The sequence below is a fragment of the Toxorhynchites rutilus genome, chromosome 3 (genome assembly GCF_029784135.1).
Source record: "Toxorhynchites rutilus septentrionalis strain SRP chromosome 3, ASM2978413v1, whole genome shotgun sequence".
In the NCBI taxonomy this organism is placed as follows: domain Eukaryota; kingdom Metazoa; phylum Arthropoda; class Insecta; order Diptera; family Culicidae; genus Toxorhynchites; species Toxorhynchites rutilus.
The window spans coordinates 103544957-103572509 of record NC_073746.1 but is presented as its reverse complement, the minus strand read 5'-3'; the positions used below and the strand labels follow the sequence as shown (position 1 = coordinate 103572509).

Genomic DNA, 27553 nt, shown 5'->3' with positions numbered 1-27553 from the left:
CGGCAATACATACACACACTCTTTACAGATACACGGGCCAAAGGTTGTGCAGTCCACTGATGATTCAACAAAAGCCAAAGATTGTACCGCTCATGACAACTCTACACGAGCTGATGATTGCGCCGGCTAGTGACCATTCTATCCTGGATTCCTCGAGAAGACGCACCACGCTAGATATGGGGTACAGACAAGGGGGGCGTTGCTGGTTAATGGTCAGCTGCATCCCAATAGGAAGTATCCCGTGTCGGGCACAGGTACAGATCATTGAAGACAGCAACATCACAATTACGAAAACACTTGTAATACTAACCTCGAGCCAACCGCGAGTAATCGGTTACATATTACTAACATAGTTATAAGGCAAACATTGTCGAAATATTGAACTCCCGGCCCCGTCAGGTTGACGCCATATGAGCCTTAATAAAAATATATATTTTGGATAAAAAAAAGGGTGTTCAGTCATTTTGTTATGAATTTACCAAATGGTCTGCAGGGAATTGCTTCACACTCGCAAAGCCTACTTTCTTTTAACTCACGCTAGTCGATCATCTAAAAATGATACAGTAAGCTGCTTATTGCTGCGGTGTGCGAGCCGCCTAAGTGTATTCGATAGCTTCGCCCACATGTTTGTCGAGCCATTCTACATTGTAATTTTCAAACAAACTGCATCACGCGCATCCTCTGCAAGGAATTTAATTTCTCAACAAAACTGCTGGCTCGAAAAGTCACGATGATATGGTTGCAATAGTAATATTGTTCAAGTTATGAAAAGAGTTCGTATTGTGATGTAATTTTGGATCGTTCAACACCCAAGTTGTCGCTCAAACTTAGATCAAACTTAGAATTAGTTAATCAGTGACCAATTTCAGATCCCATTCACTTAGCTAATCCGCAGATTCATCATTCCATTGAAATAAGTTTGGAATTGGTATTTGCTATTTGCAACAATGATACACCCCGCCTCTACAGAACACAAAACTAGGCTGGGTAGGGTGCCAATGATCTTCCTGTGTAATTTCTTGAGAAATATTTGGCTGATCGGAAAGCTACATCCTGGTGGAATTAGTGATCTTCTATTAACAATGGAAATATATCGATCGCTCACAATTTATGTTTATGCTTTATTCACAGAATATAGATTTCAATGTGAACAGTTTCGTAACCCCTACCCCTGGTTTTTTTTTCGCCCATCAGTGTAAGGGTCAAGACTATGTGACCTGACCATGCATACAACATTTCCAAAATAATTTTCATTAAATATTTGAAAACCTACAACTGCCTTCGAGCATGCTAATATCAAAGAGAACACTTATTCACACACTTCACAAGGTATTCGTTTGTTTTATAAACTGCAATAGAATTTATGGAAAAACGGCACTTAAAGTATAGTTGAAAACACATGGTATGTTTATATTTGCATCATACAAAGTTCATTTTAATTCATAATTTGTTACTAAAAGAGTGTCTATTTAACCTGGAAATACATTACCATTTTCACTTCACGCAAACGGAACACAACGGAGCACGAAACACAATATCGTCAACGCAAATACGCCCTTTGAGTATAATTTGGGTCGACGAAAGGAAAAGAAAACACAAAAAATCGACGAAGTCAACTTTGACAGCCGATACTGACAAACCGAGTGATGCGGGAAACGCACGGAGATGAGAAAGTTAAAACTGCAAAAAACTGCAAACTCCGCGGCTTCGCGTATATTTTCCGAACGAAATACTCGCAATACACGATAATTACGCTTCCCGAAATATCAAAATTAGCCGCCGGAAGTGTTAGCAAAAACTCCGGTGATTTTGTTTACGGTATTTAGTACGTTCCGGAGGAATTATTAGGAAGAAATTCACATGCCACAGGGCATCAATTGATTACAAACCATCAGAGACTACGACTGAGATTTGTCCTTGGGCCAGAACTTTGGAAAAGAGTGTGCAATCGAAGGATATTTGAAGTGTATTCCTGCGTGGAAATCTATATCGTACAGAATAACTACCTCCGATGGTAGCGATGCTATGCTAATTTTCATTCTCATCGGAACAGTTCAGATTTTTCGCGTTTTCAAAAGAATCGGACACCAGCTCCGCACACTACTGCTTGCGATGGACAAGATGGGGAAGACTACTTCGAACGGGAGCATTGATGGATCAACAAAAATGTAATTTTGGTTTTTGAGTTAGAAATACCGGGTTTTTAACATTTTTTCTTCTGCTTTTTAAGTGTGTTTAACAAAGATGAGAAGCAAAATTGTGTTGAGATTTCTGGAAAGAATGTAACCGTGGTCGGTGGCGCTGGTAAGCACGACCATGGGAGTTCGAAGATCAAATTAAAGAATATAGTGGACTACAAATGGGAACTGAAAAATTATCCGGGTCATTTGATTGCGTGTCATAGAGGAGGAAAGCTCATTGCATACGCAATAACAGGTAGAATTGCTTATTCATGTAACGTGTAATATTTAAATTATAACTTTACACCAACGTTTGTAGTAAATCATCGCGCCACCCCGGAAGGAATGGTCCGTATTGTGGACCTTTCGCTCGGACAACGCGCACTCATAAAGAATATGTCAGACGAGGTACTCGATTTGCAGTTTGCACATATCTCGTCCAAGATTATACTGGCCGTAATCGAACAAGCTGTGCTTCGCGTGTTCACGGTTGAGATTATCAATGAGAAAATCATATGCACAGTGTTGATTATGATTAGCGATCCGATCGATAATCACATTCCAATATGCGATAAAATCTCCTGGTGTCCATATCTGCAAGACAACGGTTATGAAGATGAGTATGCGAGCCAACTGTTGGTGTGGACACGCGGCGATGTCTTCCAATGTTACAGTATTAGTGCCGTTGTTCAACGTTACAACTGTTGGTTGATCGATGCGAAAGATATTTCCGAGGGTGGATTCAAAGTCAATCTGCCGAACATCACCGGAGCGGTATTCTCAGCCGATGGAACAACACTGGCCGTCAGCTGTGACGAAGGAGTTATCCGGTTCTATCAGATTTATCAGCATACCAATGACAACAACTTGCGCTGTTTACATCAATGGAAACCCCATGGGGGAAAGACAATCAGCAATTTCTTCTTCCTGGATAACTATACCGAGCAAGGAGCAGAGTATATTTCTTCTATTCGATCATAAAAAGCTTCATTCTCATCTGCTTCTCTTGTTTTCCAGTCAAGTTTTATGGAAACATGCGATAACTTGTTCGGACAACAACACGGAAATCAAGTTATGGTCCTGCGAGACCTGGGAATGCACACAAACAATCAATTTTGTTCCGTCGATCGATCAACCGTTGAATTTCAAGGCCGAAATCGACCGAACTTCGTCGTTCCTTGTCCTCTCGGACATAACCACTCGCGAGATGTACGTGCTTCAAATTCGCAAAGAAGTGGTTCGCTCCGACAACCGAACCGACGGCGGCTCCGTTAGCAATGGGAATTCGGAGGCAAACTTCGACAGTTCCAAGGAGAACGAAAACAAGCCAAACGATCAAGATATCACAACCTCAACAACCCTCAGCTCGACCGGCACAGGAGTTCCGTTGACGCGGGCGTTCATTTCCTCGATCGCAGAATTCCCCCTTTCGTCGCCGATTCTCAGCTTCGGTATTCTGGATGTGGCCGTTCGGATGTATAAAACAAGCGATGCTTACCTAATCGAAGAGTTGGATGATTACGACGACGAGAACAGTGCTCTCTACTGTGTGGTAATCCACATGTTTCTCGTTCAACCGAAAAGCGTGCAGGAATGCTATGTGCTCTACCAACCGAGTGTGACCTATTTGACTGATGTCCTCAGCACCATAACGAGCATGAGCAGCGAGTATCGTAACATGTCCCAGTCATCGATCGGCGGTTCGACAGGTAAAGATGAACGGATGAACAATACACCTTCCGTGGTGGATGGCGTTGTTCGCAACGCAGGAAGCCGTCTGTCGACACGAACGGGTTCGGAAAAGTCGATAAACGTTTCGGACAATAATGATTCAAATGCAAAGGAAGTGGAAGACTTGAAAAAGATGGTATCACCTAATGTATCTGCTGTGAACAGTGGTGCTGCTGTTGGATTACCATCGGTTGTTCTGACGGTTGGGGGAGGAAGAATCAGTGTCAATAATTTGGCAAATACTGGTGTGGGTTCCACCAGCGCTCAGCCAAAGCAACCGATCAATTTGATGACGCCGGACTCGTTCAATTCAACCAGCGTGGAAAAATCTGGTGAGTGATAATGACTCCTTTATATCTATCATCTACATTGTTTTTCTGATAAGTTTTTTCAATGGTCAAAAAATTGAATCTAGAAAACTAATGAAAACCGCAAAAAATCTATCGGAATAAGCAATACTCAGTATGTAATTCGTGGTTTAAAAGTACACACTTGAGCTTATTGTGTTTCCTATGCTACCTTCAAAATGAATTGCATACTTATTCGATAAATCACGGGGAAGTCACAGAGTATAAACAAAAAGATAAAAGCTTTCTAAGACTTCCCAGGGGTTTCATTTTGACTGTAGTATTGGGACCTTTGGCTAACAACCTACTGTTCCCGAAATACCTAAGTAACAGTAAGTAACAGTAACCAATAATGAAAGATTACGAACTGATTTTACGGCAACGACTTTTAGTGCAAAACAAAGGACAAGAATTGGAACATGGAATGTATTAACGTTAGCTCAGCAAGGAAAGCTGGCACAACTTGCCAGCGAGGCCCGTCGGGCTGAGCGAAGTCCGTTGGCCTAACTTTGGAGAATACAAGCTTCCATCGGGACAGGTGCAATTCCCAATGAAATCGAACTAAAAATGCAGATTTTAAAAACTTGTATTTTCGATTCGAACGAAAGTTGGTACTCCGTTTGGGTTGGAGGAAATATGAGTTTTCCACAGCATTTGGGATTTTTTTTGACTCGAGTGTAACTTTTGGAAAGGCCGTATCGATTTTAGTAAGAGAAATCTTTGATAATTTATATCTCAAAAACTATGAGGCGTACCGAAATGGTGTCTTAGAAGGGTTACAGAGTATTGATGTTAAAAAGTGAAAAAATATACACTGAGAAAAAAAATTAAAAACTTTCTTTTATTTACAAAAAAAAAGTTTAATTTGCAATATCTAAAATACATGTTTTTATTTTTTCATAAAAAATAGAAGTCATGTAAAAAATTTAAAAAATTCAACCGAAGATGGTAAAACTATTCTTGACGAACTTTGTGGAACATCAATATTTTATGAATTTTCGAAACTTGGAATTTTTACTCGCGAATTGCTCAAGCAAATGAAACCAAATTAGGCATATGGAGGTTTTAGGGTGCAATAAATGTTTTTACGGTGGTTAGACACTCCACCTCCCTCTCCAACGGGGGCCAAATAAATGAAACACAAATTTCTGCATAACTCGAAAACTAATCAAGCAAATGGAGCCAAATTTGGCATGTGATGATTTTAGGGGTCAAGAAAAGTTTCTATGGTGAATAGACACTCATCCCATCACTCTAAGAGAGGAAGAGGGGGGGGGGGGGTGGTGGAGGTTGTCTCTATTCTATCATATTTTCTGTATCAAACATTTATTCCATGTAATGGGGAAACATGTTATTCGCAAGTGGTTGAAAAATCTGAGGAAACATGTTATTTGCAAGTGGTTGAAAAATCTTGAACGAGAATTGTGTCTGAAAATAATCTGATATTATAATGAGTTTTGGTAGGAGTACTAGGAATTTTATAGTCAAAGGTAAATTCAACGGGGTCGATTAGAAGATCAATCAATGAACAGTTCTGCGATTGGACCCATAAAATTGTGCTTAGTAAGAAAACGTGAATGTTTGAAGGTATTGATAAGAAAAATCAAATTTTGGGCGGGACGAAGTTTGCCGGGTCAGCTAGTAAGTAATATAATAACAAAATACAAACGGTTTTCATGCAACAAATTTGATTTCATATTTTTATCTGATTACAAAAAAGGTATATAAGTCGTAATTCTTGAAACCGTTGTCGAAAAGCACACCTCATGTCATCTTCGATATCCACTCTGTTACGGTGTTTTGTTTTCATCAGCAGCTTTGTAGGAAATCCAGATTCCCATAATACTAGGCAAAAGACAACAACACTTGCAACGCTTATTTCACATGTTGGGATAAGAATCGATCATTTGTAGATCGATGAGATTAATCCGAAAACTATGGATGGGTTATACCTATGATATGACCGCAAGGTTGACGTAGGACTGCCGTTGGCTTAGCAACCATGTGTTTTTTTTTCACCTCGGATGTTCCTCATTGGGTACGATATCGCCGCTGTGCAGAGCTATTGATTAAACTAGTGAATGTATGAAACAATTTACGTATTCAATTGCAAACAAATCCCAATTTAGGTCAATTCATGCATTGTGGTAATGGTTATCGCAGCAAATAGTTATCAACATTTAGCCTAATCATCAAGCGGTATGCGTAGAAGTTCAGTGAGCTGGCGACATGAAGGGAAATGCAGTCTTGAATAACCGAGCCAAAGCGTTGCATTTGCACCCGATTTGTTAGCAAAATGAATCTGTAGTGTAAAAATACAAGGGGGTATAAAAGTACTGCCGAGATCTGCAATGCCGATTTTCCCAACTTTTTAGTTTCGGAATCTGTGTTGGGAAAAAAACATTCCTGTTTGCAAAATTGCAAGCGAGTACAAAAGTACTCGCTGCTTGCATCTCATTTGCAATGCCAATTTCCCCACGCTCCATGGTTTTGAAGTCTGTGTTAGGGAAACATTGCGATTTGCAGAAACACAAACGAGTACAAAAGTACCCGCTGCTTGCATCTAATTTATAATGCCAGTTTCCCCTGGCTCCATGGTTTTGAAGTCTGTGTTAGGGAAACATCCATTCATTCCAGCGATGCTACCTCAATCGTTGCGCAATCATAACTGAGTAGATTTCCGAGCGGCACTCGCTTATATACCGATTGGGGTGATTTCAATAGCCTGCTTTGAAATCAATTTTAAGGCTATTGAAACAAGTTTTTGGATTAAAAAGTAAAAAGCATAGATCGCGTAGATATTTCATCTTTCGAATGAAGTGTTTATCATACCATTTCATTCAGTTGTTTAGGAGCTATTAACGCTCAAAATCTCGGTCTCCGGCGTAACGCTTCCGTTTTCGAAACTTTGAACTTACACCCCAGTATAGAAATGAAAGACGTAGTCCTACGTCAAAACTACTAGTCGGAAAGCATTTCATGTCAAAATTTTATTTTTTTGATATAGGGAATTTTTCAAGTTTTTTCAATTTGTTTCAAGTTTAACTTGTTGTAAAAAGTCTTGAAAAATGCTGTACAATTTCCTTTTTTATGGTCTTATGTACTATTTCATCATCTGTTCCATCATCATTCACTGACGAAAGTATTTCAAACATTGCGAAGTTGTTCAATTGAACAGATTTGGAAATGTTTGCCGAGGATCGGAAATTTCAGCGTATCAATTAAGTTTTTGTGGCAATTTTTGCTTTTGCTTCAAAGCGAAATAAATGTGCAATATTCCCTTTCATTTTCCCTTTTTTTTAATGATCAAATTCCCCACTAGGGGGGAATTCCCCACCGGTTGGAAATCACTCGGCCTTATTCTGCGTGGCGTGTGAGGTGAGATGACAATTGTCACTTATGTCACGCGATTCCACCAGGCGTATGCCGTGAGAAATCTCACTTGAATGAACTCTCACTTTATTCCCGCTCTCAAATATACGTGACGATTGTCACATGAACTGGGATTTCTAGGTGACAATCGTCGACATGTCTTGAGGTGTCGACAGTGCATGAAAACAAATGAAAAAAGGAAGAGGAATAATAAGTGTTTTTTTGGGTCGTATAGAATCGATAGTAATGGTATTATATGTATCAATAAATTCAATTTATCTTCAATTTTCACAGTACGAAAGACAAATTGCAAGTAGTTTTTTTTTGTGAAAGCGGTAGTGAGTCTGTTATTCCTCAATTGGACGAATAAGCACACCGAAATTATTTTCATTTCATGAAATCTATTTATTTTCTCTAAAATATATCTATCATATGGGTCTTGTGTTTCATCTATCTATCCGCGAGTCATCGTCACCGAACTGCATATCCATTTCAGAAGCCGTGGTATATGCCCGAGCCGGAGCCAGAGCAACAATTTAACACTGAGAGTGCAGAGAGCAGCAGCAACTACGACCAAAACAAAAAAAAAAGCTAAACTTTACAGGAAGCAATCAACAATCACCAAATCTAAATCAAATACCTGCAAATTCGGCAGAATGTCCTGATACACTAACAACAGGCCAGGTTAAATCAGATCTATAGATACGGTACTGACTGCAGCAAAACAAATATCTGACCTCTCTGAGCGAAACAAATAAAATTCTGGGATGCCAGATGTTTTTTCTCAAATATATGCGATAAAAATCTGAAATATTTGTAAATATGTGCTAATGTCTGACATACTGACCAGCTTCGTTTATCATATGGAATCAATAATGTTTTGTCACTATTTTAAATAGCCTGCAGCAGGAATAAAAGGTTATGATAAAAGTTAAATGTCTACAAATTCGTGAACACATGTGCGAATGTGGCATCTCTGATCAGATTTGGCAACCAGCAGAATGAACGCCTTGTCACTTGCTGTTCATCCTCTCACATACATCAAATGAACCTCTCACGGCATCCGAAACGACTGTAGGAATAGAGTGAGGAGAGTTGCGTGATGGTGATGTGACAATTGTCATCTCACCTCACACGCCGCGTAGAATCAGGCCGACTTTCTGGATAGAATAGAATGATTTAACCTGGCCTGTTGTTAGTGTATCAGGACATTCTGCCGAAATTGCAGGTATTTGATTTAGATTTGGTGAAACAGTTGATTGCATCCTGTAAAGTTTAGCATTTTTTTTGTTTTGGTCGTAGTTGCTGCTGCTCTCTGCACTCTCAGTGTTAAATTGTTGCTCTGGCTCCGGCTCGGGCATATACCACGGCTTCTGAAATGGATATGCAGTTCGGTGACGATGACTCGCGGATAGATAGATGAAACACAAGACCCATATGATAGATATATTTTAGAGAAAATAAATAGATTTCATGAAATGAAAATAATTTCGGTGTGCTTATTCGTCCAATTGAGGAATAACAGACTCACTACCGCTTTCACAAAAAAAACAAACTACTTGCAATTTGTCTTTCGTACTGTGAAAATTGAAGATAAATTGAATTTATTGATACATATAATACCATTACTATCGATTCTAAACGACCCAAAAAAACACTTATTATTCCTCTTCCTTTTTTCATTTGTTTTCATGCACTGTCGACACCTCAAGACATGTCGACGATTGTCACCTAGAAATCCCAGTTCGTGTGACAATCGTCACGTATATTTGAGAGCGGGAATAAAGTGAGAGTTCATTCAAGTGAGATTTCTCACGGCATACGCCTGGTGGAATCGCGTGACATAAGTGACAATTGTCATCTCACCTCACACGCCACGCAGAATAAGGCCGAGTGTTCGATGTCGATGCTATTTTAGGACGCGTTACATTAATACCTCTGGTACACTTAAGATTGCGATAAAGGATAAACTAGAACTCAAGAAAGCTCTGCCCCCATCACTAAAGCAACACTGTCCTGTTTTCGTCATATTTGGGATCCTACCATTACGGAACAAAGGCCATGGAATGAAATAATCGGCCTGATTCTACGCGGCGTGTGAAGTGAGATGACAATTGTCACATCGCCATCACGCAATTCTCCTCACTCTATTCCTAAAGAGGTTCATTTTATGTATCTGAGAGGATGAACTGAATGTGACAAGGTGTTCATTCTGTTGGTTGCCAAATCTGATCAGAGATGCCACATTCGCACATATGTTCACGAATTTGCAGACATTTTACTTTTGTCAAAACCCTTTGTTCCGGCTGCAGGCTCTTTAAAATAGTGACAAAACATGATTGGTTCCAAATGAAAAATGAAACCGGCCAGTTTTGTAGACATTAGCACATATTTACAGATATTTCAGATTTTTATCGCATATATTTCAGAAAAAAATATTTGGCATCCCAGAATTTTATTTGTTTCGCTCAGAGAGGTTAGATATTTGTTATACTGCAGTCAGTGCCATCGTTGCTGCTGCTGCTGCTCTCTACGCTTTCAGTTGTTGCTTTGGCTCTGGCACCGTCGTGTATGGATATGTAGTTCTGTGGTGATGACTCGCGGTTAGATAGATGAAACCCAAGATCCATGTAATAGCTATATTTAAGAGAAAATAAGTTGATTTCATGTAATGGAAATATTTCCGGAGTGTTTATTCGTCCGATCGAGGGATAACAGATTTCACAAGAATTTTAAACTACTTGTAATTCGTCACTCACACTGTGAAAATTGAAGATAAATTGATTTTATTGATACATACAATACCATTATTATCGATTGTTTAAGACCAAAAACGACGCTTATTATTTATCTTCCATTTTTCATTTGTTTTTATGCGCTGTCGACACCTCAAGACATATCGACGATTGTCACCTAGAAATCCCAGTTCATGTGACAATCGTCACGTAGATTTGAGAGCGGAAATTTGGTGAGAGTTCATTCAAGTAAGAAATCTCACGGCATACGCCTGGTGGAATTGCGCGTTATACGTGACAGTTGTCATCTCACCTCATACGCCGCGTAGAATCAGACCGATGATGAGATTTATAGAAATCGCATCAACCGTTTACACTAGCGCGAACTTATATAATGAATATATACCTCAAAGAAGTGTATCATATATATTCTCATCTTTACATCTATTTTTTGGTGAATAAATCCATCTATAGCTATAGATCTCCCTAGTGTAAACCCGCCATAATGCTTCGCACACGCGATGGAGACAGGGATGCCAGGTGATTTTCTCAAATGTCTTCACATGGTACGAAAAAATGTCTTCAAATGTCTTCATAATAATATCGGAGGAAACTAAAACTCATAAATTACTTTTGAATAAAGTATAAGAGCTTATTCAATGTCCAACTGGTATTGTTATAGAGCGCATTTCATTAAACTTGCTTTGAGGTTTCGAAATTTATTTCAATAAATGTGAACAAAGAATATATTGCACAACTGCGAACTAAATTTAATGAGTTTAGAAATGATAATTAGCTTGATAAACCGTTGATTGAGTGAATATAGCCCCAGTTCTTCCCAAGAACGGAACTATGATACCTCAATTTGTTTAATTCACCTTGAAGTTGTAACTCAAACCATATCCATATAGGCCCAAAATAATAAAAATCCAATGTCACAATCAACCGAATTCTCGAGCGCAAATGAGCTAATATCTTCCAGAGACAATATGTATTCAGATCGTTGGAAATTCTTCAGAATTTGAAGTAGAAGTCGCTTTATTGTTGAATTCATTATATGTGCTTCTGGATTTTCTGCTTGGAATAGTTCGAAAAAAGCAAGTAAATGACCCTGACACAAAAGTCTCCGTTGATTACTATGAACAAAAGTAAACAAGTGACACTGATAAAAAGCGAGCGGATGACACTGAGATAAAATCCCTACTCTTGCCGATATTGTCGGCCAATAGTTAGAATTTCATGGGAATAATATCTCTCAAAAACCCTCGTACGCTGAAATGTCTTTCCATATTTCATAATGTCTTCAAAATGTCCTCACAAAATCAAATGTCTTCACAGTAAGTCAAATGTCTTCAAAATGAAGACATGTCTTCAAACCTGGCATCTCTGCCCATATTCCGTTTTGCCTACCAAGATTGGGTCGATGAAATGTCAACAATCGACCTCAAATGCTGCCACCTTGCAATCGATTTATCGACCTTCAATATACATTCATCGAACAACTTGACGTCACTTTCTTGCCAACATGTGCAAGGCGTCGACCTGCTTTCAGCACTGCTCACCTCTTGTTTGTATTGATTTGCTATTGAAATGAAAGAAGAAAAAATACATAATTATTTTTAATCATTATATTAGGCTGTCAAAAAAGTCCTGCGGTATTTCCGCGAGGTGTCGTTGTAAGCGTGTAGTTCTAGTTGTATTCATTGTATCGAGTCATACTATAGCTTGTTGGAAAGGTATTTTTGCGCGCTATAATATAGTCCTTGACGGTGTTTTGTTTGGTTAAGTCGTTCGTGAGCTATAGTGTCGCAAATATGGAGCAAAATAAAGAGAAAATCCGACATATTTTACAGTACTACTATGACAAAGGCAAAAATGCATCTCAAGCTGCCAATAAAATTTGTGCAGTTTATGGACCCGATACAGTTTCCATTTCCACCGCACAACGATGGTTTCAACGTTTTCGTTCTGGTGTAGAGGTCGTCGAAGATGCGCCACGCTACGGAAGGCCTGTCGTTGAAAATTGCGACAAAATCGCTGAATCAGCCGAGAAAGACCGGCATTGTAGCAGCCGTAGCATCGGCCAAGAGCTGGGGATAAGTCATCAAACCGTTATTAACCATTTGAAGAAGCTTGGATTCACAAAGAAGCTCGATGTATGGGTGCCACACACGTTGAAGCAAAAAAACATCTTTGACCGTATCGACGCATGTGAATCGCAACAAAATCGACCCGTTTCTGAAGCGGATGGTGACTGGCGATGAAAAGTGGGTCACTTACGACAACGTGAAGCGCAAACGGTCGAGGTCGAAGCCCGCCGAAGCGGCTCAGACGGTGGCCAAGCCCTCATTAACGGCCAGGAAGGTTCTGCTGTGTGTTTGGTGGGATTGTCAAGGAATAATCTATTATGAGCTGCTTCCCTATGGCCAAACGCTCAATTCGGACCTGTACTGCCAACAACTGGACCGCTTGAAGGTAGCACTCATGAAGAAGAGGCCATCTTTGATAAACAGAGGCCGCATTGTCTTCCATCAGGACAACGCCAGGCCACACACTTCTTTGGTGACGCACCAGAAGCTCCGGGAGCTCGGATGGTTCTTTTGCATCTGCCGTATAGTCCGGACCTTGCACCAAGTGACTACCACCTGTTATTGTCCATGGCGAACGAGTTAGGTAGTCAGAAGTTAGCCACAAAAGAGGCTTTTGCCAATAAGGAAGCGAGCTTCTATAACAGGGGTATTATGAAGTTGGCATCTCGTTGGGAACAAGTCATCGAACAAAACGGCGCATATTTGACTTAAAACAGATGATTGTAACTAATTTTATGAACAAATGAAAATTTAAAAAAAATACCGCAGGACTTTTTTGACAGCCTAATATTACAGATAATTACAGATAATCAGCCATTCTGTTCAGCTATTTAGTTTTGCCGCTCATTTGCAAATATGTATATATATTTTAGGTGGAGAGGGTTTTCTCATGGTAAATCTCAAAATCTGAGCGAGGGCAAGACTCTAATAGCTTTTCATATTCCAGTTCCTCCCGGCGATCCCATTCTTCAATGGCTTGGGCTTCTTCAGCATTAGAATCCTGCATTGGAGGATACTCGTCGCGTTTTTTCTTCATTTTAGTATTGGTGTCGATGTCTCCAGGGTCTGAAAAGACAAATTCATTACGGCATTATTCTCATAAAAAAATGCAACTTACATGATTGCTGATAACGATTAACAGTCTTGGATCTCATCCTCGCATCCTAATAAAGTTTTTCGAAACACCATCGATGGCAGGTCCTGTTGCTGTTCTTCGGCACGGTCAACAAGGTTTGGATGATACTGCTGCGGAAACTGTTGATGCTGTTGGCTGCTATCACAGTGGCAATCCACACTGTGGTGATGGCGGAAATAATCTCGCTCACAGGAAGCAAAATAGCCTGGTGTGTTCATAGCTGAAACAAAATAAAATAATTAGTAAATGAAAAATAGAAATAGAATCCCAACTCACCAGTTGTATGATTCGATTGTTTTGTTATGAGATGACAGTTTGGCGGAGAAAAAAACAGGGAACAAAGAAAAAATATTCAGAACTAAAAAAGTTAAGAGCTGATGAAGTGAGAGGATACTAAAAAAAAGTTGTGCCGTGGTGTACACGATTCCAGCCCTTCTGGTTATCAAATCAAAAAACAGCATAAAAAATCGAAGAGATTCTCAATCAGTAAAGATACCGCTATCGCATGAACCTCGGGCAAGTGAAAAACATATTTTTGAACAAAACGGCGGCCGTTTGAAAAACAAAATACGGTTTAAAACGTTTTGTGTTACGTTTCCCGATTTTTTAAAAATAGTGAAATTTTAAAAATATCATTTTTTACAGGTTCATGTGACAGAGAGATGACTGTAGATCAGAGTTGCAAAATCTCACACTCACTTTACTGACAGCGCAAGATATTGAGACAACATCAAAATCAACCACCAATGCCCCCGCAGTTCATGACAAATGAACCAAACTTAATTACATGCAACCGACACTCCGTCACGTGGAACATTTGGTTTTTGCATTATTCCCCACACTCATTCGTTCCACTGTCTCACTGAGAATTTACGCCCGAAATTTTCATACGCATCTTCGATCAGCTGACAGTGGAAGGGAACAAAATTCCATACAAGGAAATAAAATTCCATACAAGGAAATAAAATTCCATACAAGGAAATATCATCTCACTGACACCGCGTCAGACGTTTGAACGCGTGTTCGTGTGTATGTTTTCCTGGTATGTTTCTAGCCCCGGTCCCATTTTTGTGCCACTTATTGCACACACATCGATGGGCAACGGCACATTTGAGTGTTCAGTTTATTGGTGTATGACCAACGAAAATTTCACCAGGACGCAATGAAAGGTGATATTTTCGGCTTGAATTCACTGACATCGAGAATGAACTGATATTTCTGTTGATGGAACGAAAACTATATCATAGGCACAGCGGCACCGCGATGGAAAGAAGTGAAGAGTGTCGGTGGAGATATTTTGCACTGATAAAAATTGCTTTTCGATTTCAACATGTTCTTTCGAAATTTTGCATCCTTGCTGTAGATCTTATCCATATAAATTCGACATGAATCGGTCCAGTAGAGCTTGACATATTGTCTACGCCAGTTTAAAAAAAACTAATTTAGAGACAAACGCGTTTGAAGTTCATTGTTATGGCCGTACCACGTTAGATATCGCATCACAGAAAATGGCTCTAACCTCGTAAATAATAAGATTTCCGATAAGTCCTTTCTTGGGTATATTCTTGAATACCTAAACTACAGAATTATGGAGGAAAATTTTTTTGACAACATTTAACTAACTATGCGCGAAAGAAAATTTAGCGAAAAGTTTTTTGCTAATTATTTATTCCAACAAATTGAATACAATCTCTATTCTAAGCATCGCAAAATTGAGATTACACCATAAATTTCTCCAAACTAATTAACTTTTTTAGTAACATCTTTGCGAATTAGCGTACTTTTTTTCGTCAGTGTGTGACGTCGACACCAAGCCACTGCTTGGGTAATGTTGGTTTTTATTATTTGTAGATGTTTGAAAAAGTTTCTATCAAAATGGAACGGTATAGATATTGTTACACGTACAATGATGATAAGTAAGACTTGTCGAGGAAAGACATTACGGGAAATAGCAGCTGCTGTCGAAAGAGCCCACTCTACAGTAAAGAAAATCATAAACAAGTGGAAATACGATGGAACCATGGAAAATCTCCCGATAGAGAACGCAAACGGATCCTATCCTCTGATGATGAACGGGTAATTGTTCGAACATTGCGAAAAAACCCTTAAACAAACATTCCTAAGTAGCCGGCATCATTGAGAGACCTGTCTGCGCGAACACTATTCGGAGAGCAGCATACAGGAACAATTTGAGAGGTCATGTTGGCCGTGAAAATTATTTCATCTCAAAGGTGAATATGAAAAAACGACTACAGGTTGCTAAGGTATATATGAACAGACCTAAGGAGTTCTGGAACAAGATCTTTTATACGGGTGAGCCGAAAACCAATATCTTTGAATCGAATGGAAAACAGATGGCGTGGAGGAAACCAGGATCGGTGCTTCAGATTCAGCATTTAGTTACCACAGTAAAATACGGCGGCGGTGGTCAGTTGATGTATGGCGGCTGCTGGAACTGGAACCATGCCTGCTCTATAATGTCCCGATCAACTCAAAACACCTCCGAAATCACCGAACTTGAACACTATTGAGTATCTATGATGGGAAATCAAGAACCATCCATTCTTCAAAATCCAGGGAACGAAGCGGAACTCAAAACGACGATTACGGAGATCCGGGAGGCACTTCCATCTACAGAGACCAGAAATCTTGCCTCAGCGCTCGCAGGAAGTACTAGACGCCAAAGGGGGGCCATACCAAAAACTAGGGGATTGTTTTTGGTTGTCTGTTAATACTTCTGAACGGGTTTCAATTTTCCTTTTAAAAAAAAACATAAACTAAACATTTTTTTCTAATCACAACATGAGGGTAAAATGAATCGATCATACGATGAATTCACATTTAATACCTATAGCTTAACGATGTTCATTAAAGGAAAATTCGTGAACTAGGCACACAAATTAGTGTTATTTTAATATAATTTTAAGTATGACTATGAGGGTGGTTTCCTATAAACAAACGGGCTTTTGTGAATAGTGTAACTTCTATTGTTTGTTGAAGATTTATTGTTAAAAAAAATTAGTCCCCAGCTAGATCTATGGGTGTTGTTAGCGTTCGCTGGTTGTACAAAGGACGTGTTGACTGTCAGTCGATGTAGCGATACCAACATCATGAATATTATTGTTATATCGATTATATATCACAATTAAAACTACACAAATATACATGTAGTGGATTATATTCTTGAGAATGATTGTTTTGACATAACGCAAATTCTTGTTTCAGATAATCACAAAAATGATGAAACGGTAAACCCGGATGTGCTGAATACGCTCTTCATGTTGGCCAATGTGACCAAACAGCAGCAACTTAAAAACAGCGAAGCGTCGCCCAACGACAACCTGACAGAGAAACCATCACCACTGAGTGTACTTAACATGGTGAATAGTGCAGTACTCGAGGAACAGGAGAAGGCCAAAGTTCGGAGATCCGACGAATTACGACAGAAAGCATTGTCAGGTATGTTGAGGCCTTTGTGTAGCTCATTGATAGAACAAAACCAACACGTTGATTCCGTAGCAACACCACCCGTACCACCAATGCCCTCGGCTGAAATGCTCGCTAGCGGTGGGTCCAGCCCTAGCCGGGAGATCCAAGAAATCCTGTCCCTGAAGGATAATGACTGCTACGACTCGGATAACATTTTAATGGACAAAATATTCGGTATCGGTGAGGACGAGCTGAATGATCTGGAGAATGAAATTATTGACGACGAGGAAGAGGACAATGGTTACAACTTCAAGAACATCGATGATGACGACGATGAGGATGAAATTCACCAGCGCAGAGAGCAACCGAAGTCACTTTCTCAAACTGCACCGAAGACATCGGAGGCGAAACCAAACAACCATGATCAGTCGCACGGTTACGTGAAATCGGAAGGGACTCACGAGAAGCTAAGCAAATCCGAGCAGAACAAAAAAATAGACTGGCCAAAAGTTCCGACGGGACCACATCCAACGCAAAACAGCTTCATATCTCCTACTCAACACCCACCGCCCCAAGCTCCGATGATCGTAACGGTGCCAAACGATTCCAAACATCTTGATGATATCAGCCAAAAACTGGATCGAATGATGGATGTGGTACAGATGCAATCTCGTCAAATATCAGAACTGAGAACTCAAATACACGATATGAACACTTCTCGCTCGGAGGACATACAACGCTATCAGTCCCGAATCGACCAGCTAGAGGCCAGCATTCCAAAAATAACCTCCGAAGTATATAGCAAAATTAATACCCATCAAATATACAAGCTCGAGGCAGCTATTCACGTTCAGAACAGAACGTTTAAGGATGAACTGATCGAAAAAATTCGAGTATTTTTGTCCAATCAACTTGTGCAAAAACTGGCGCCCATGGTTATCAGCGAAGTGCAGCGGGTCTGTGTGCCGTTGATCGGAAGTAAGGTCGATCATATCACAATGCTCTTCAAGAAGGAAGTTGTGACAACCATGCAGGCCCATGACGCCGCCTTCCGACATAGCATCGATAAAATGAGCCGTAGTCAGGTAAGTCGGAATCGAGTCGGTTCTATTTATAAAACACTAGCTAACCCGGTGAACTTTGTTGCGTCCAAAATTATTTTTTTTAATATGAATACCTTCAAACATTCACATTTTCTTACTAACCGAACGTGGTCCAATCACAGAACTCTATATTGATTTATTACCCGGGACGGATGTCTTGGGTGTCACTCCTAAAAAAATACTTTTTTTAGGTTCATTTTTTTTCAACTGGCTCAGCAACGTTAAGCATTAATGAGCCGTGTTTATGAATAGGAAAAAGCCCCTGTGAGGAGAACTATGCAATTTTTTTTTTCAAAAATGCATAAAAACCCTATCGTTTTTTTTTTTTCAAGAAATGGTACAATATAAATCATTACAAAATTTCATTTCTATCTATCTGATTCTTATGGGCTCGGAAACTACTGAACCGATCGACATGAAAATTGGTATGTAGGGGTTTTTGGGGTCGGGGAAGGTTCTTATGATACTTCGAGACCCCTCACCCCTCTCTAAGCAAACGGAACCAAATTTGGCATGTGGAGGTTTTAGGGAACAAGATACGTTTTCATTGTGATACGACATTCCTCCCTCTTCTCTATGGGGGGACCACCATACCAATGAAAGACAAATTTCTGCATAACTCGAGAACTAATCAAGCAAAGGGTAAGGGAAAAACTCGAGGAAGGAATCGTTCGATTTCAGATGTCATCATTTTATTATATTTTCTGTATCAAACATATATTCCATGTGAGGGAGAAACATGTTACAGTCAACTCTCCCTAACTCGATATCCAAAGGGACCATCGAGTTAGGGAGGTATCGAGATACAGAACATTTTTTCCTAATTTTTTTTATGTCTCAAATTGTCATATATTAGGGTAAGTGTCCCAATAATGGTATGAATTTGAATTTTTGATTCATTCCCTTAAAGTGAAAAAACACCTTTCTCATATAAAAAAAATATTTTTTCCAGAATCTTTCAGGAGGTGATAGACGGTTATATTTCAACGATGACAGACTTATAGAACTTTTTCTTTGTTTCGGATTCTGTTGGCTCAAACTGACTCTACATTAAAAAGTATGCTACGTAATCCGATTTTGTTGCTTTCATTTGAAAGATGAGAAAATTTAGTACAGGATATAGTAGTGGAACATCTAAATTAGTGGATTAAACATTTTTGAAGTGGAAAATTTAAAAGTTTTTTTTTATTTGCAATTATTAATTTTCTCCTAAAAATTCATACTAAACTTGATTGTTTCTATCAATTAAATTAAAGCTCTCCAACCTCTCAACAATTTGTTCTTTGACGCCCAACTTCTATCTCTCTTAATTTCGCTGCCGTATCGATATAAACAATTCCTGATGAAGATTCAATCAAAATCTTCAAAGATCGCGATTTTTAACCCACTGTACTTATAAAAGCCACTTAAATTTCACCTTAATGCTGAAAGGTTAATTTTTTTTCTTGAAATTATTCATATTTGAATTATAAAAAAAAACTTTTTTTTCAAACTGTATACAATCGAGTCCTAAAGTTTACATAATCGAATCATATATAATCGAGTTTGTATATAATCGAGTCCGACTTGCACGAGGCACTAGGTTAATAAAGAAAATATTGATTTAGTATGTTACTCAAACTGAATTGTAACGATCACGCAGGAACTGTTCAATCACAAAGAAATGTTCGAATAGTTTCACAGGAACATTTTCAGTTGATTTCAATATTCCGGACATATTCTTCAGGTTTGATTTAACGTTCGAATTAACATCTCAATAGAACTACTATCTTCAGGGTTTTTCTCAGGTTTTTCAACACTTTCTAGTATATCGGTATCTGGCATCAGATCACAGCAAATCACGTTTTGGTCCTTTTTGCACTAATTATTAAAAGACATTGAGCAATCGAACGGTATTGTACCGTCGACATCGCTCACGACACATTAATTATGCCAGCGGAATATCACTCCCGTCCATGTTGGTTGTGCTTTAAAGTTAGGATTTCCCAGTTTCTGGACAAATTCTCAAGCCATATCCCTAAGAATAGAAGAGGGGTAAATTATTTTGTCTAGCTTGACAAGACAAAAATTCATTGACCGCTCCAGCTTCTCGATTCTGACCAACCTTATATGCTTTTGGTCTAGATACAATTTTCCATTCCGATTCCATTTTTACTTCAGTTTGAGTAGTGTTGATACCGCACTTTGTGCAATACTGAAATTATTTGCAGCTTCAGACCCCTTCCGTCCATATTTTTCGACCTGCTCGATGATGCTCAAACCTTGCGCAATGGTTAGCGTTTTGATTGTTCGCTTGAAAGGTTTCTCGTGGTTTTCCATACTTGAAAAGAAATTGTTTGATGACACGAACACTCCGTCTTTACTTTCAAGGGCAATTGAAATCTGAGGTAATAACGCACAAAAACATGTACGCGAAAATCAATCGAGTTAGGGAGGTGAAAATCCATGGAAAAATGAATCAAAACACATCGAGTAAGAGAGGCATCGAGTTAGGGAGGTATCGTGTTATGGAGAGAAGAATACTTGTAAAATCGAAGGTGCCATGAAATCCATCGAGTTAGGGAAAATATCGAGATACAGAACATCGAGTAAGGGAGAGTTGACTGTATTTGCAACTGATGAAAAATCTTGAACGCGAATTGGGTCTGAAAATAATTTGATATTATAATGACGAGTTCTTGTAGAAGTACTAGGAAATTAATAGTAAAAGGAATTTGTAAAGGGTTAAATTTAATCAATGAACAGTTCTGCGATTGAACCCATGGACGTTCGCTTAGTAAGAAAACGTGAATGCTTGAAAGTATCTATAACAAAAAACCATTTCCGGGCGAGACAAAGTTTGCAGGGTCAGCTTGTAAAATAATATTGGAGGCTTCTTCTTGTGACTTTTTTGATAGAGATAATCACCTCCTTGAAGATTGCGTACGATTACGTGCATCTGAGTATTTTTAGGTTCTGAGGGAAATAGTTGGAGAAAAACGAAAACGTTGAAAACCGTAAAAAATAAAACTATTCATAAAAAAACAAAAAAGTTGGAGATGTAAACGATAATTAAAAATAACAAAAAAAATACACACATACTCATACTTGAAAGTGTTTGGACTTGAAGAAATAATATATCAACGAAATAGCCTCGAGATTACGCGTAGCCAGAACGTCGCGGATCGAAACAATACTACTCACATAAACTTTCATTGACAAGTCAAAATTAATAGAAGGATTGAACAAAATTAAAAGAATGGTCTGGAAACCAGATAAAGCAGATGGGCTTTCCAGAGTCAGAAATTCATGATATAGCAACATTCGATTAGATTGAGTGCCTAAGGTTAGCATTTTTCCAAAGTATAGCAAACTATCGGATTGAGTGTTTCACAACGTATCAAAAAACGGAATGATAATTCGAAAAAGCGCACAGAAAGAGGAAGGATACCAGCTAAAATTTTCTAGTCTCGTTGTATGTGTTAACTGCATACATCCTAAAGCAATACGCAAACAGCGATATTGAATTCTCTCCAGTTGCAGAATATGAGTACAGGCAGCGGAACTGAAGCAAAAACTTCCTTACTTCATAACAGATAAAACGGTTGTTTTATACAACCTAATCAAATCGTCGAGATGAGTCCCCCACCCTGTTATGGATCAGAGGAAATTTATTCGTTTCTGACATTTTTGTTTCAAGTAGCCTATGTGCCTCTGGAATCAAACACAACTCCTAAATACTTGAATGACACGGAGTGTCTAATTGTTCTACCCAAAAGTTTAAGTTGCAGTTGAGCAGGAAGGTGTTTTCTTGAAAACACAACCATCTCTGACTTTTCAGTAGAAAACTCAATACCCAATTTGCAAGCCCAATCAACCAAATTATCAAGAGAAATCTGCAAGGGATTATACAGATCAATACTGTCTTTGTCCATTACCGACACTACACAATCACCTGCATATTGTCTCAAAGTACAGTTTCCTGATAAACAAACATCAATGTTATTTACATAAAAGTTGCAAAGGATTGGACTAAGACATGAGCCTTGAGCCCATGTAGCTAACCCATAAAACTGATGAAGAACCTTGGGAAAACTCCTATGTTTTTCACGCATTAGGTTAAACAGAAAACTATTCAATTTCGGAGAAAACCCATTTAGATGAAGTTTTTCAAGAAGAAAAACCTCAATGGAAACTGAATCAAACGAACCCTTGATATCTGGAAACACTGATTCCATTTGATGCTTTCTACACAAGGCTATGTCAACCTCTGATGAAAGCATAGCAAGACAATCATTAGTTTCTTTGCCTCTACGAAACCCGAACATCGAAGGTGAGAACAAAACAGGAAGTGTGTTATATCTGTGATATAACCGTAAGGTTGATGTAGGACTATCGTTGATTTTGTGATCATTTTTCCGAAGTTCAATCTGAATCCATTCTGAATGAATGAATAAATGAATATTTGGGAGACTTTGAAAACGAGAGCGTTACGTTGGAGGCACATGGTTTTCTGCACCCAATATTGGATACGAAAATATTCCACTGATGGGGAAGAATAATCTTCAGAAGCTTTCCTGATAATTGCACTTGATTGAAAAATCACAAAACGAAATGCATTTGATCGCAGTATTATATGAATAGAAAACATTAAAATAAACCCTTTCGCTTAAATGTAATTTTCAATTCCAAGGGGAACTGGCAAATTATTTTTCAGCATCGATAACATCTTTCCGGATTCTTCTCGATGCTTGAAGTTCACCAGTGGTTAATGCTAACTCGATAATCACCAAACGAAAAGAGTTGTGCGCGTGTATATTTGTGTGGCAGCTGCTCCGATGCATCAAACAAATGTTGATGCTGGTACTTGGTCGCCTTCTCTTCTCCTGATGGATCAGCCTTCTGCGCTCCTTAACAGTTCGGAACATACTGAATGCGTTTCACCACCAGAATATCGCTTAAGTATACTTTTTGTCCGTGATGGAACCGAGAGAAGGTGTGGTTTATGATGGCAATTTTGAAGGCAAACTAGAGGCGAATGAACTCTCTGAGTTTGAAACTTTCAGCGACTGAGCAATAATCGATTGAAAAATATATAATTTTAGCGAAACGAAACATTTTCTGTTGCGCGGAAGAATAATTTTCAGAAGCTTTCCCGCTAATTGCACTTGATTGAAAAATCACAAAACCAAATGTATTTGGTCGCAGTATTATATGGATAGAAACCATTAAAAGAAACTCTTTCGCTTGAATGTATTTTTCAATTTAAAGGGGAACTGGCAGATAATTTTTCAGAAACGATGACATTTTTCCGGATTCTTCTCGATGCTGGATAACAACCAAACGAAAAGAGCTCCGCGCGTGTATGTGTGTGTTGCGGCTGCTCTGATTCCTCAAGTGGAACCGTTTTTTGATGCTGATAGCCTCTTGGTCGCCTTTTCAGTGACAGTGGCATTGTGTCTGAAAATAATCTGATGGATTCCCCTCTGGCCTAAAGTGCACAAACAGGCTCTCGGTGACACCGTTGATCAGCAAAATGCTCCAATCGCTGTTCAATCTGAATGGAGGGGCGCTCGCTTATATACCGATTGATGATTTCAATAGCCTGTTTTGAAAGCAATTTTAAGGCTTTTGAAACAAGTTTTTGGATCAGAAAGTAACGCGTAGACATTTTATCTTCCGAATGAAGTTTTTATCATTTTGTTCAGTTGTTAAGGAGCTATCAACACCCAAAATCTCGGTCTCCGGCGTAACGCTTTCGTTTTCGAAACTTTGATTTTACACCCTGATATAGAAATGAAAGACGTAGTCCTACGTCAAAATGCTCTCACAACCGGAAGGAAGCATATCACTAAGCTTTTAAGAGGATCATTTATGTTTAAAACATTTAAAATATTGTCCACTAGGTCAGAAAGCGCAAACAAGCCAGGCTTTGACCGCAAAAAAGGAACAGACGGGTTAATTTTTCTAATTCACTTTGCTCTTTACATTTACCTTTTATTTTACACCCAAAATACTCACTAGAAATAATTTATATAACAGAACAAAGTTTGCCAGGTCAGCTAGTAGATATAGATATAGATTTTCAGTTGTAATGTTGTTTTTCTTTTAGGTATTCATCGATGCCCTGACATTGTCCGTACACAGTGGGGTGCAGAAAGGGCTGGAAATGTTGTTTAACGAATCTCTGCGAAATGTGATTCTTCCGAGCTACGAGCGATCCACAGTGGAGCTGTTCCAACAGCTCAACGCCACCTTCTCCGCCGGAACGAAAGAATGTAAAAACTAAAAATTGAGTATTTTGTTGTTTGCTTGTTTGTAATTGTATGTTGTTCGCTTTTAGATTTACAAAAATTGGACCAATATGTGGCCCAGCAGAAACAAACAACGGATAAATCGGAAGAAATTATCGAACTGGTGAAAAAAGTACCGGATCATGTCAACGCAAGCACCCAGCACCAATATAAAGCTGACACGACTGGCCTTCGGGAAGAAATCAACCGAGACTTCAAGCTGCTGCAATCGAACCTGCTCAAAATCATCCGGGAAAACATTCGCCACGAGATCGAGAAGGGCCTCGAAGCGCAGGCGTCTTCACTCGAAGATTCCGTACTGTCAGCGGTGCGGTCCCAAGCCCAAACACCTGCTCCCACCAATGTGGACATTCAGGAGCAAATCAAACAATTGCTTGCTCTCGGACAGATAAACAGTGCCTTTCACAAAGCACTGCTATCCAACGATCTTAGTTTGGTGGAGTTCACCCTGGAGAAGGCCGACTACAAGCAAGTGTTTAATCCCTGCCCCCTTGAACAGACAGTTCTGCTCTCGCTTATTCAGCAAATTTCCGCCGACATGTCCAACCATAATGATCTGAAGCACAGGTAAGTCGCAATGTCAGATAGAGTGTCTGTGACACAACTGAAAAAATTTTTTTTAAAGGTATCTCTCCGATTCGATAGTCAATCTCAACTTTCTGGATCCGGTCACGAAAGAGCATTCAGCTAGAGTGATGCGTGAGCTAACCCAGAATTGTCAAAACTATCTGAGCGCAAATCCCTCATCTCAACTAACAACTAGCATCAAAATGCTTATGATCGCCATCAAGGGTTTGGAGTACAAGCAATTCTGATATGTGTGGAAATAGTTCACAGGCGATGAAAAAATTCCACACTCATTTGTTTAGATTTTCAGGTTTTTATGTTATTCGGAGAAAAGTTAAAAATTCGGTATTTTATTAGAGAACATTCCATTCTGAAGTTCTCGAAAAGCGGTATCAAAAAATGTTTATTTTTCTCAGAGGTATTTTGGGAAAGTTTCGATTTGTTTGTACTGTTTCCATTTTTACGCTCGGTAATACAAGCCTTCAATTTTAATTATTGATGATGCATTGGGTTTTATAACAAAAACTAGAAATATTTGAATGGTGCGTAAATGCAGCGAGAGACTGGACAGCAACATATGTAAAATCACCGAATCAAACATCATTATTCATTCAGAAGATATATGTCATAAGAATTATAAAATTAGCCAAAGCTTTTCTTATCATCTTGATCGGTAGTAAAATATCACAGTACCTTTCATTAACAGATCCCATTTTGTCCATATTGGCAATGGTGGAACATGGTTGCTTCGACTTGAACTTGCTTGCTTGCTCCTCAACGCTGCTGTAGACCACACTGTTATCGAAATTTCTTCAGATGTACCCGTAAAAGTGGTTTCGTCAAAAGGTCAGGTAATTCTCCACGGAGAAAACAGAGATGGTGGTTTTTTCTAGGAAGCATAGACCAGCAAAACCAAAGCTTCAACTTTTGGGTAAACCGATCACTCATGCTATGTCATTCAAGTATCTTGGGGTCTGGTTCGACTCCAAATGTACTTGGGGGGCCCATATTAGGTATCTGAGTAAAAAATGTCAACAAAGAATAAACTTTCTCCGTACAATTACCGGCACCTGGTGGGGAGCCCATCCCGAAGATCTTATAATGTTGTATCGAACAACTATTCTCTCAGTGATGGAGTATGGCAGTTTCTGTTTTCAATCAGCTGCCAAAACACACCTCATTAAACTCGAGCGAATTCAGTATCTTTGTCTCCGTATTGCGTTGGGATGTATGCCCTCAACGCATACCATGAGTCTCGAGGTTTTGGCAGGCGTACTCCCACTAAAAGATCGCTTCAATTTATTATCTCTTCGGTTCCTCATCCGGTGTAAGGTTATGAACCCATTGGTGATCGGAAATTTTGAGCAGCTTATCGAGCTAAATTTTCATTCTGGATTCATGAGCTCATATCATGAATTCATCACCATGCAGGTTGATCCTTCTTCGTATATTCCCTACCGTGTTTGTTTTTCTGACTACATCAATTCCTCTGTACATTTTGATCTGTTCATGAAGGAGAAAATCCATGAAATTCCAGATTATCTTCGATCGAGGATCGCTCCTACGATCTTCAAAGCAAAGTATGGGCGTGTCAATTGTGATAACATGTACTTTACTGATGGGTCCTCTATGATTGAGTCCACAGGATTTGGAGTGTTCAACGAATTTTTTAGCACCTCCCACAGTCTTCAGAATCCTTGCTCAGTGTATATTGCTGAATTGGCAGCAATACACTGGGCGCTGGACAGCGTCGCCTCACGACCTGTTGAACACTATTACATTGTAACGGATAGTCTTAGCTCTGTCGAAGCTATCCGTTCAGTGAGGCCGGAAAAGCACTCGCCGTACTTCCTTGAGAGAATACGAGAAATTTTGAGTGCTTTATCCAGACGCTGTTATGTCATTACCTTTGTCTGGGTCCCTTCACATTGCTCCATTTCGGGTAATGAGAGGGCTGACTCATTAGCAAAGGTAGGTGCAATTGAAGGCGATATTTATCAGCGTCAAATCGCCTTCAATGAATTTTATTCTTTAGTTCGTAAAAATACCATCGCTAACTGGCAACGCAAGTGGAACGAAGATGAATTGGGCCGGTGGTTCCACTCGATTATTCCTAAGGTTAGCCTCAAACCATGATCAAAAGTCTGGACTTGAGTCGGGACTTTATTCGGACCTTCTCCCGACTCATGTCCAATCACTGCTCTTTAGATGCGCTGCTTTTTCGTTTCAAGCTTGCCGACAGCAATCTCTGCGTTTGTGGCCATGGTTACCACGACATCGAACACGTTGTTTGGTCGTGCGAGCTATATCTTGTCGCCAGATCGAATTTAGAAAACTCCCTTCGGGCTCGAGGAAGGCAGCCCAATGTGCCGGTGAGAGATGTGTTGGCTAGGTTAGACCTTGATTACATGTCCCAAATATATGTTTTCCTTAAAGATATCGATCTTCGAGTGTGATTGTTCTTACATCCTTTCCCCCCCATTTTCTCCTCCTTTTCGTCCTTCGCGAGCTATCGGTTCCCTAACATTAGAATAAGTTAAATTGTTAATACATATTAGATGTGAGGATAGT

General features: G+C 39.3%; 1 protein-coding gene across 2 annotated transcripts; it reads left to right on the top strand.

Moving 5' to 3' along the window:
• The first annotated feature begins 1632 nt into the window (after positions 1–1632).
• Positions 1633–25627, top strand: LOC129773407 (enhancer of mRNA-decapping protein 4 homolog). Of its 2 annotated transcripts, XM_055777005.1 has the most exons (10): positions 1633–1991; positions 2054–2168; positions 2231–2436; positions 2500–3136; positions 3198–4243; positions 16816–17049; positions 17110–18104; positions 24214–24379; positions 24445–24982; positions 25041–25627. In XM_055777005.1, exons 2-10 carry the CDS (start codon positions 2113–2115, stop codon positions 25228–25230), a joined length of 4068 nt encoding a protein of 1355 aa, XP_055632980.1. In that variant the 5' UTR covers positions 1633–1991; positions 2054–2112; the 3' UTR covers positions 25231–25627. The 2 variants fall into 2 exon arrangements, with proteins under 2 accessions (XP_055632980.1, XP_055632979.1); XM_055777004.1 differs by having other exon boundaries at positions 1633–2168.
• Positions 25628–27553: the final 1926 nt, after the last annotated feature.